General features: G+C 44.7%; 1 protein-coding gene across 2 annotated transcripts in view; it reads left to right on the plus strand.

The window, feature by feature from the left end:
• The window catches only part of LOC139562380 (A-type potassium channel modulatory protein KCNIP2-like), a 205,517-nt gene that overhangs the window by 178,276 nt on the left and 15,136 nt on the right, over window positions 1-12,105 (plus strand). The window contains exons 2-3 of one of the 2 annotated variants that reach the window (XM_071380070.1): window positions 8,158-8,260; window positions 11,931-12,051. In XM_071380070.1, coding sequence (XP_071236171.1) covers window positions 8,158-8,260; window positions 11,931-12,051 — 224 coding nt within the window. Of the gene's footprint in view, window positions 1-8,157; window positions 8,261-11,926; window positions 12,052-12,105 lie in introns of both variants that reach the window. The other variant, XM_071380071.1, reaches the window with a different exon arrangement.

Here is a 12,105-nt window from a genome sequence, read left to right on the forward strand (position 1 = left end):
AGGACGTTACTTTTTTTGCTGAGTTTATGTATATTTATTTTATATGTATTTGTACGTATTGTAGCGGTTTCGGAGGTTGTGTGGTGGGTGGATGGACGGGAAGTGCCTGAGAGGTTTCTTTGTTTTCTGGCTGCCAGGACCACGGAAAGCAATGAGAAGTATTCCCCAGAGGCAGGACCATGGACAGCTCATGGGGAACCTTCTAGACTGCAGCAGAACAACCACACCTGTCTCCAGTTGAAATCAGAGCCAAACTGCAGACAGGTGAAACCAATCAGGGCTTCTACTTAACCGCGCCCTGGATTTCCTTCCTTTGTCTTTTCTTTGACCCTGGCAGGTGAAGGAGTAATAGGTTATTGGGGAGACATAGCGTACAGTGGAGAAGGAGGTTTACCGGAAGAAAGGGACTGATGATTTTAAACAATGATTTTCCCCCCAAAGACCAAGATTGGAGGACCTTCCACTGGTGACGAAGTGTTTACTCTGTTTGTTTTGAGTTTGGTATATCAGGAAAGCTGCCAAAACCTGATAATAATAAACCGGTTTAACCCTTTACTTGGACTGGTGGTGTGTGTTTGTATGTGTAAACCCTGCCTTACAAAGATCTTGTCGCCAAAACTGCCACATTGGTGGAGAATGTGAGCAGGCAGTGAGGATACACACACACACACAGCCACTCAAAAAATATTTTTTGGGGGGGTTGTTTTAAGGAGAGACAACCGTGGAAGATCTGTTGAAGCAATTAGTCACTTCCAATAACATGCAACTAAAAGCCGATCGGCAGCAAGCGGAAACCAAACGCCTCTTATTGGAGGAACAAATGAAGTGTCAACTGCAGGTGAATATGGACATGCAAAAGTTAACTGCTGATATCACTGTGGTAAAAATTGCTCAACAGACCATTGTGGCCACTCGATATCTGCAGAAAATGACGCCAAATGATGACGTTGAGGCTTTCCTAAAGACATTTGAGTGCACGGCAGAACGAGAGGCATGGCCACAGATAAAATGGGCAGGAATACTGGCTCCATTCCTTTGTGGGGATGCACATTAGGCGTGGTCTGATCTGGAAGCAACAGAAGCCAATGACTATGACACACTGAAGAAGGAAATATTAGCACAATTGGGAGTCACTGTCTCTTTAAGGGCCCAGCGGTTACATACTTGGACGTATCAACCCGAGAAGGCACCCAGGTCACAGATATTTGACCTGGTTCACCTAGCAAGGAAATGGCTGGAGCCCGCAACCCTCAGTACTGGGGACATTGTGGAAAGAATAGTGATTGACCACTACATCCGGGCCTTACCTTACAAGCTAAAGAAGGTTGTCAGTCAGGGCAGTCCCACCACAGCGGACAGAGTGGTGGACCTCATTGAGAGGTGTCAAGCAACTGACGAACTGCTCAAACCCAGTCGTCTGGACAGAACCACCCAGGAAAAGGGAGGCCTCAAAGAAGGAGGAAGCAAGAAATCTCACCTGCAGATTCCCCGGGTTTTGAATGGAAGAATCCAAAGAGCGGATGGGGAACGTGGGTGCCAGGACCAGGGTTTCCAACCGGAAGCAAAGGTGAGGAATAGAGGGGTTGATACCGACACCTGGGAGTGCTACCGCTGTGGCGAAATAGGACACATCACATGGCACTGTCCCAAGAAGGAGGAACCTATGGTGTTCGACATTTCCAATCTACACCACTGCCATGTCATTTCAGCCCATGTCCAAGCCCACCGCCACCCACCGCACCTCAGTTTGGTACAAGTCAGTTGGGTCCAAGGGAAAGAAGTAGATGCTCCTCTAGACTCCAGGAGCATGGTCTCCCTCATCAGGACTTCACTAATAGCCCAGCCGCAGAGGACTGCCTCTCCAACCAGGGACATCATCTGTGTTCACGGGGACACCACAACTTACCCAACCGCAGATGTAGAGATTAACACCACCAGAGTGCAGTTCAGAGGTAACCTAGGGTTGATTGAGAACCTACCACATCCCATGCTACTAGGTCACGACTGTCCATATTTTCAAGAATTGTGGAAAGGACTACAGGACAAAGGAGATGGCGGTGCCAGATAATAGGGCATGCCAGGCGATATTTACATTTTCCAGTGAAAAGAAAACAAAACCGCTACCAAAGAACTCCCTGACCTATGAAAGGAAAGTTAACAAATTGGTACTTACCTGCCCGACTCCCGTAGCCGACACTAGAGTTCTCCTGGGAGAAGAAGGGGAAGGACACGACCAAGAGGCAGGAAACCCAGTGGGGATAAATGGGCCATAAATGGTGGAAGAGGAGGAACAGGAGGCGCAGGCCAAGGGGCCTGGAAATTCTTATGCCCATGAGATTTTTCCTTCTGAGTTAAAAACCTCTTGACGCTAGGGGTCAGATTCTTTTAAATAACGTTCCCAAGGTAAACAAACTATTTCTCAGGTCCAGATCGTAGAATATGCATATAATTTACAGATTAGGATAGAAAACACTCAAGTTTCCAAAACTGTCAACATATTGTCTGTGAGTATAACAAAACTGATTCTGCAGGCGAAAACCTGAGAAAATCTAACCCGGAAGTGATTTTTTTTTTTGATCTGTGTTTCCTGGCCCGTCTTTCTTCCATTTAAATGGGTATCAACCAGATTCCTTTTCCAATGGCTTCCTCAGGCTGTGACCAGGCTTTAGACATAGTTTCAGGCTTTTATTTTGAAAAATTAGCGAGATTTTTCAGGTGTCAGGTGTCCTCTGATTACTTCCTGCGCGCGAGAGGGGTAGCTCCCCATTTTCTTTTTCTCTCTTATTGAATAGGTTACGGTCCGGTTGAAATATTATCAATTACGTTTGTTAAAAACAACCTGAGGATTGATTATAAAAAACATTTGACATGTTTCTACGACCATTACGGATACTTTTTGGAATTTTTGTCAAACGGAACGAGGCTTTGGTTTTCTGAACATAACGCGCAACCCAAATGGCATTTTTTTTGTTATAAAAGTAATATTTATCGAACAAAAAGAACATTTGTTGTGTAACTGGGAGTCTTGTGAGTGCAAACATTTGAAGATTATCAATGGTAAGCGATTATTTTTATTGCTTTTCTGATTTTCGTGACCAAGCTAACCAAGCTAATATAAGGCTAACTGTTCTAGCATTGATTGATACACTCACAAAAGCTTAGATTGCTTTCGTTGCAAAGCATATTTTCAAAATCTGACACGATAGGTGGATTAACAACAAGCTAAGCTGTGTTTTGGTTTATTTCACTTGTGATTGCATGATTATAAATATTTTTAGTAATATTTTTGAATCTGATACGTTTGGGAATTTTCTTCTGCCTTTCAGCACCTGAACGAGGCTGTAGTTTTCTGAACATTACGCGCAACCCAAATGGCGTTTTTTTGTTATAAAAGTAATATTTATCGAACAAAAAGAACATTTATTGTGTAACTGGGAGTCTCGTGAGTGCAAACATCCAAAGATTATCAAAGGTAAGCGATTAATTGTATTGCTTTTCTGACTTTCGTGACCATCCTAATTTGGGGCTAGCTGTTCTAGCATTGATTGATACACTCACAAAAGCTTGGATTTCTTTCTCTGTAAAGCATATTTTAAAAATCTGACACGATAGGTGGATTAACAACAAGCTAAGCTGTGTTTTGGTATATTTCACTTGTGATTGCATGATTATAAATATTTTTTGTAATATTTTGCGCCCTGCAATTCAGCGTTTTTTTAGGAAAATGATCCCGTAAAAGGGATCCGTAGCGCAGAGAAGTTAACACAGTATAGGGGAAGGTTTGGTTCTGCTCAGATAGAAGACCCCACACTACAGAACACCAGACACACTGTCAAGGTAATAGATGGTGTACCTGTAAATCCTGCTAATCTACTCACCTTTCCCAATTTTCCATGAGGAACAATCTCTTATACAAGGTATCGAAGTCCAATGACATCACAGTGGAGCAGCTGTTGGTTCCAACCCCGTTTCATGTGACAGTGCTGAACCTGGCCCATAACCACTTGTTGGGAGGACATTTATGGAGAGAAACACAAGAACGGGTGTTACAATGCTTTTTCTGACCGGGGTGTATGCGGTAAGGTATTGCCAGGTGTGTCCTAACTGTCAGAGAACCTCACCCCTTCCTGATTTACAAAATTCCATAATCCCGTTGGCAATGATAGACACACCCTTCGATAGAATTGCTAGGGATTTATTTGAACCATTACCATGATCTGCAAAAGGTTTTCAACATCTACTGGTCGTAGTGGATTATGCCACCAGGTATCCCGAGGATATTCCCTTGCGTAGTGCCAGCACCTAGAGCATTGCCAGAGAGCTGCTACAGATGTTCTCCAGGGTAGGTTTACCCGAGAGATCCTGATGGACTAAGGTATGGTGTTCATGTCTAAGGTGATGAAAGATTTATGTAAATTGCTTCAAATCAAACGACTGCGCACTTCTGTATATCACCCCCAGACCGACGGCCTAGTCGAGAGATTCAATAGAACCCTGAAATCCATGCTCAGACGGGCCACGGAGCGGGATTCGGCAAAACTGGGACCAGCTGCTGCCGTTTTTGATGTTTGCCATAGAAGTACCCCAGGCATCCACTGGTTTTCCCCCATTTGAGCTATTGTTTTCTCACAGGCCCAGTGGATTGTTAGATGTGACAAAGGAGAACTGGGAACAACAGCCCAGCCCCCACATGCCTGTCATAGAACACATAGAATAAATGAGAGAACGCATAAACAGTGTAATGCCCATTGAAGCAACATTTACAGCAGAGTCAAGTCTACAACCGTCCCGTTCAACCCGAGAGTTCGCCCCAGGTGATCGGGTTATGGTGTTAGTACCCACGACGGAATGTAAATTCCTGGCCACATGGTGAAGTCCCTACGAGGTGCTGCAGAAAATGGGGCCTGTGAACTACCTCATCTGTCAGCCAGGGAGAAGGAAGCAAAAACAGATGTATCATATTAACCTGTTAAAAAAGTGGGTAAGTCCAGAAGTACTGTGTGGGGGGGGGACAAACCAACAGACTTCAGTACTTTCGGCAGTTGTAATCAGAGCCAAAATGCAGGGCCTCTACTTAACCGCGCCCTACATTTTCTTTCTTTGTCTTTTCTTTGATCCCGGCAGGTGAAGGAGTAATAGGTTATTGGAGAGTGGAGAGTTATTGGAGAGAGTTTGTATGTGGAAACCCTGCCTTACAGAGATCAAAGAAATTCAACCATGAGGGCCTGATTCACACAGTCTCCTCTGAACAATTGATGTTGAGATGTGTCTGTTACTTGAACTCTGTGAAGCATTTATTTGGTCTGCAATCTGAGATGCAGTTAACTCTAATGAACTTATCCTCTGCAGCAGAGGTAACTCAGTGTCTTCCTTTCCTGTGGCGGTCCTCATGAGAGCCAGTTTCATCATAGCGCTTGATGGTTTTGCTAGTGCTCTTGAAGAAACTTTCAAAGTTCTTGACATTTTTCAGATTGACTGACCTTTGTGTCTTAAAGTAATGATGGACTGTCGGTTCTCTTTGCTTATTTGGACTGTTCTTGCCATACTATGGACTTAGTTCTATTTGGTAAAAGACCTTTTTTTACTGTAAATTCCACAAATTCACTTTTAACATGGCACACCTGTTAATTGGAATGCATTCCAGGTGACTACCTCATGAAGCTGGTTGAGAGAATGCCAAGCGTGTGCAAAGCTGTCATCAAGGGAAGCGAATTTAAAGAATCTCAAATATAAAATAAAAATGTTTGGTGGGTGTGTGGGTGTGTGTCAGTACCTATAGCTCTAATCTCTAACCTCGTACTGCCTATTTTGGCAGCACACCTGTCGGGGGTGGGACAGAAAGCATATGGGGAAGAAAGGGAGTGACACGGTCCAACAGATCAACAGCTTGTCCTTAGTACATAATAGGGATTGTGTCAACCTGTGTGTGTGTGTGTGTGTGCGCATGCGTGTGTTCATTCAGAGGTGTGTTAATGTATTGGTATAGTTACGGGTCATACAATATTGGTCTTTGTCATGGCCTTCATCCCTCAGACTTCTGGAGCTCTACTAAAAGTAGAGCAGCTGCTGTTACTACGGAGATGCAGGTGCTCTCTTCTTCTCTCTGCCTTAACCTTTAGGACACACGGGGATACAGTATGACTTCGCTCTGACACTACCAGGTCGGATTCTTACTGAGTGGGTCCTCGAATTGCACTGTGATTATTCTTGGTTCCAACTTGGGTTGTACTTGTACTGTTTGTGTGGTCAGTGGGTTGAGGGTGAGTGGTGAGTGACATGGGCTGATTTCTGGCGGATGAGTCCTGATTAATGAGTTCTGATAGAATTAATTCTGACGGATGAGTTCTAAAGGATGAGTTCTGGAGTTCTGGTGGATGAGTTCTGCTGGATGTTCTAGTGGTTGAATTCTGATCTGTTAGAATGTGAGGACTGGTAGGGTTTGAGTCGTTTGGTCAAGGTCCAGCTGAATGTTGATCTAACACGGATGTTTTCAAAGTGTGATGCACGCCTCACCAGGGGGTTACTAGTAACTGTAATGGATTACATTTATAAAGTAACCTACCCAACCCTGTGAATGATGTAATTGATGTTCCACATTTAAATAATACAATTAGCATGAAATAATTCAACCCCCCCTGTCGTTATACAAGATATAAACCTCATTAACAGTTCAACATTTATTTGGGGAGTTATTCCATGTGTTTTATGTGTCAAACCTCGAAATCAGACACAAACAAACACACGTCATAGAGTTACGCCCGCCTCTCCATTCTGCAGTATGAAATTGCACAATCTCCAAACATATTGCGGTGCATGTTGGGATACCACTTTGCTCTGGAGCCTGCAGCCTTGCTGGCTTGGTCGAATAGGCTATTGGAGAGTCTAATTAGCCCCTACACCCTTGATAATCTTTACTCCCTCAGCTTTGGGACACGCACATATGTCGGGGGTGCGCGTGAACGTGCAAATGTAGGGCCGAGGGGAAGGGACTGGTTTGGGATTCAGCATAACTGTATTCGGTTCTCTATTAATGAATAAATATTAGACCTGTTTCTAGTTACAATCGCGTGGAAAACACACCTTTTAAAGCAGTTTGGTGGCTACATTTAAAAAGAGGGGTATTCCAGCTTTCCAGTGCTACCACATTTATTTCACAATTCCTAAAATTGCATGCATGGCATCATTAGAGAAATGCATACAACCAGAGTTTGTCGCAGAGCTCTTAAAGGGGCAACGGCGTTTTTAAAGGGCAATGACATACTTTGCATAATAAACAACAAAGGTTTTCGACTGAATTAACTGTTATATTTTGAAAAGACTTCTATTGATTTAAAGTCAGGTGCATGTTAATTAAGTTGTGTCCAAAAAAGATCAAATAAAAGTTGTTTTCTAACAGTTTCATTGCAGCTATTTATTTTAAAACGAAATGTATAATATATATATATAATGGAAATCATTGTCTTGATGTTCCCTGAAAGGAGGCCCACTGTCTCAGACTTTGAAAACGACTGGAGTAGAGAGTTGGGCTTTAGCTCAACCGACTAACCATATGGCTTTTCTCTAGGAGGCATCAGGGCTATCAAAAACTATTGTACTGGTAGTCTAGGAATTCCCTAGAAATTGTGTTGCATTGATTCCTAGAAATCTTTGAAAAGGTTAGATAAATGTGGATTCTTACCTCATAAGAACCCTTTTGCCTTTCTCTGTTTGCCATCGACTTCCCTCAGTTTCCTGGAGTCCATTCAGACTGAAGATTATTATGACTTCATACTGAGTATTAATTATTTCTTTGTGTTTGCCAATGACTCACCCGTAGAGGTCTGTGTATGGTGATGTAAGCTATCAGCTGAAATGGACGCACACGCCCGTCCTAGAAAAGCCAGGTCAGCAAGCCGAACCGTTGTCCTTCCTATGGGAGACTGCTGTGCATGCTTCAATGAGTTGCATGTTGCTTATGCTGTGTGTGTGTGTGTGTGTGTGTGTGTGTGTGTGTGTGTGTGTGTGTGTGTGTGTGTGTGTGTGTGTGTGTGTGTGTGCATGGTTGTGGGTGTGCATGTCAGTTTGTGTGCACATGCAGACCTGCATCTGTGAGTTTTTCTTCCTTTGTGTGTCTGTGTGTGCTCTATGTCTAACCTCTGCTATGGTTGGTGATTACAGGTAACACTCCCACCATCAAAAGTAAAAAGACTATAAAGCAGAGATTCCTCAAGCTGCTGCCCTGCTGCACGCCTTCCGTTGCCGCCTCAGTCAGTCAATGCAAGTGACTCTTCAGTCTTCACTCTCCCTACACACACATACACACATGGGCCCGCAAATGCACACACACATACATCTACACACTCACGGCACACACACATGTGCTTGCTTACACACAGACACAGACACATACACACACCTTCTCTCTCTCTCTCTCTCTCTTTCTCTCTCACACATACACACACTATATACAATATATCTGGATATATCTCAGTATTATTGAACTGTGTGTTCTGGAGGTATTTTACAGTATTTTTGTCTGGTATGGTGTGTGACTGATGTATGTGTAGAGGTGAGAAGTGAGATGCGGACAGACAGTCAGCCCTGCTTTGCATTTTGGGATAAGAGGAGAGGAGGAGTGGAGTGAGGCCTGGTTGTCTTCAGCTGACTGTGTGTGTAATAAGGTTGGAATAGAGAAAGAGAGGGATGAGTGGAGAGAGAAATGGATGGGGAGGGAGGGATGGAGTGTGAGGACCATATTATCGTATTGCCTAAAGATCTGAGGGCTTTTGTCGTTTCACTGATGTTTCGATGGTTTACCACTACTTTCACTGAAAGTTATCGTCAATGAGCACATCGGGTTACTAAATGAACTTCTCCATAGACATTCAGGAATCTCATGGTGTGATGTTGGTATGTTTTTGTTTTCTATTGATGACTTGACGACTACCTGTCTTTCTTTGTGCACTTCAGTTTTGGAGAATTGTAATACAATCTAGCAATTTCTCATCTAACGTATGTTTTAGTGAAGCTAATGTCTGCTAACAGTAATGTAATGATTTCTCAACAGTTCATAATTAACATTGATTTAGTTGGCTGTGTTTTTACCATTATTATTACTAGGACCAATTAAAAGGTGTGTCAGCCAGGAACCTGTAGGAGTAGCCTATAGCAGTGGATGCTGATGGGAGGAGCAATAAGTGTAGGGCTCGTTGTAATGGCTGGAATGGAATTAATGGAACGGTATAAAACACATCAAACATATGGAAACCACATTTGACTCCGTTCCACTGATTCCACTCCAGCCAATACAATGAACCTGTCCTCCTATAGCTCCTCCCACCAGCCTCCATTGACCTATAGGTAGTCGTGGTCAGGAAAAGCTGACCACGACTCCATTTTGTTGATTCCAGCCTACAAACAAAAACTCAAACAACAAGCTCCCGCGCTCAGGTCTGTTCAACGCTGGTCCGACCAATCTGAATCCACGCTTCAAGACTGCTTCGATCACGCGGATTGGAATATGTTCCGCATCGCGTCCAACAACAATATTGACGAATATGCTGATTCGGTGAGCGAGTTCATTAGGAAGTGCATTGACGATGTCGTACCCACAGCAACGATAAAAACATTCCCAAACCAGAAACCGTGGATTGACGGCAGCATTCGCGTGAAACTGAAAGCGCGAACCACTGCTTTTAACCAGGGCAAGGTGACCGGAAGCATGACCGAATACAAACAGTGTAGCTATTCTCTCCGCAAGGCAATCAAACAGGCTAAGTCTCAGTACAGAGACAAAATCGAGTCGAAATTCAACAGCTCAGACACAAGAGGTATGTGGCAGGGTCTACAGTCAATCACGGATTACAAAAAGAAAACCAGCCCCGTCGAGGACCAGGATGTCTTGCTCCCAGACAGGCTAAACAACTTTTTTGCCCGCTTTGAGGACAATACAGTGCCACTGACACGGCCCCCTACCAAAACCTGCGGGCTCTCCTTCACTGCAGCCGAGGTGAGTAAAACATTTAAACGTGTTAACCCTCGCAAGGCTGCAGGCCCAGACGGCATTCCCAGCCGCGTCCTCAGAGCATGCGCAGACCAGCTGGCTGGTGTGTTTACGGACATATTCAATCAATCCTTATCCCAGTCTGCTGTTCCCACATGCTTCAAGAGGGCCACCATTGTTCCTGTTCCCAAGAAAGCTAAGGTAACTGAGCTAAACGACTACCGCCCCGTAGCACTCACTTCCGTCATCATGAAGTGCTTTGAGAGACTAGTCAAGGACCATATCACCTCCACCCTACCGGACACCCTAGACCCACTCCAATTTGCTTACCGACCCAATAGGTCCACAGACGACGCAATCGCAACCACACTGCACACTGCCCTAACCCATCTGGACAAGAGGAATACCCATGTGAGAATGCTGTTCATCGATTACAGCTCAGCATTTAACACCATAGTACCCTCCAAACTCGTCATCAAGCTCGAGACCCTGGGTCTCGACCCCGCCCTGTGCAACTGGGTCCTGGACTTCCTGACGGGCCGCCCCCAGGTGGTGAGGGTAGGTAACAACATCTCCACCCCGCTGATCCTCAACACTGGGGCCCCACAAGGGTGCGTTCTGAGCCCTCTCCTGTACTCCCTGTTCACCCACGACTGCGTGGCCATGCACGCCTCCAACTCAATCATCAAGTTTGCGGATGACACTACAGTGGTAGGCTTGATCACCAACAACGACGAGACGGCCTACAGGGAGGAGGTGAGGGCCCTCGGAGTGTGGTGTCAGGAAAATAACCTCATACTCAACGTCAACAAAACAAAGGAGATGATTGTGGACTTCAGGAAACAGCAGAGGGAGCACCCCCCTATCCACATCGACGGGTCAGTAGTGGAGAAGGTGGAAAGTTTTAAGTTCCTCGGTGTACACATCACGGACAAACTGAATTGGTCCACCCACACAGACAGCGTTGTGAAGAAGGCGCAGCAGCGCCTCTTCAACCTCAGGAGGCTGAAGAAATTCGGCTTGTCACCAAAAGCACTCACAAATTTCTACAGATGCACAATCGAGAGCATCCTGTCGGGCTGTATCACCGCCTGGTACGGCAACTGCTCCGCCCACAACCGTAAGGCTCTCCAGAGGGTAGTGAGGTCTGCAGAACGCATCACCAGGGGCAAACTACCTGCCCTCCAGGACACCTACACTACCCGATGTCACAGGAAGGCCATAAAGATCATCAAGGACAACAACCACCCAAGCCACTGCCTGTTCACCCCGCTATCATCCAGAAGGCGAGGTCAGTACAGGTGCATCAAAGCAGGGACCGAGAGACTGAAAAACAGCTTCTATCTCAAGGCCATCAGACTGTTAAACAGCCACCACTAACATTTAGCGGCCGCTGCCAACATACTGACTCAACTCCAGCCACTTTAAAAATGGGAATTGATGGAAATTATGTAAAAATGTACCACTAGCCACTTTAAGCAATGCCACTTAATACAATGTTTACATACCCTATATTACCCATCTCTTATGTATATATACTGTACTCTATATCATCTACTGCATCTTGCCATCTTTATGCAATACATGTACCACTAGCCACTTTAAACTATGCCACTTTATGTTTACATACCCTACAGTACTCATCTCATACGTATATACCGTACTCTATACCATCTACTGCATCTGCCATGCCGTTCTGTACCACCACTCATTCATATATCTTTATGTACATATTCTTTATCCCTTTACACTTGTGTGTGTGTGTAAGGTAGTAGTGTGGAATTGTTAGGTTAGATTACTGTTGGTTATTACTGCATTGTCGGAACTAGAAGCACAAGCATTTCGCTACACTCGCATTAACATCTGCTAACCATGTGTATGTGACTAATAAAATTTGATTTGATTTGATTTGAGGTATATCTAACAGTCCTCTCTGTCCCACAGACAGCGTAGAGGATGACTTTGAGTTGTCCACTGTGTGCCATCGACCAGAGGGGCTGGACAAACTACAGGAGCAGACCAAGTTCAACAAGAAGGAACTACAAGTTCTCTACAGGGGCTTCAAGAACGTAAGTTTGGGGATGCGGGGAAGAGAGGGGATGGGGATATGGGAAGGCTAGAGA

This window comes from Salvelinus alpinus, chromosome 32, assembly GCF_045679555.1.
Source record: "Salvelinus alpinus chromosome 32, SLU_Salpinus.1, whole genome shotgun sequence".
NCBI lineage: Eukaryota > Metazoa > Chordata > Actinopteri > Salmoniformes > Salmonidae > Salvelinus > Salvelinus alpinus.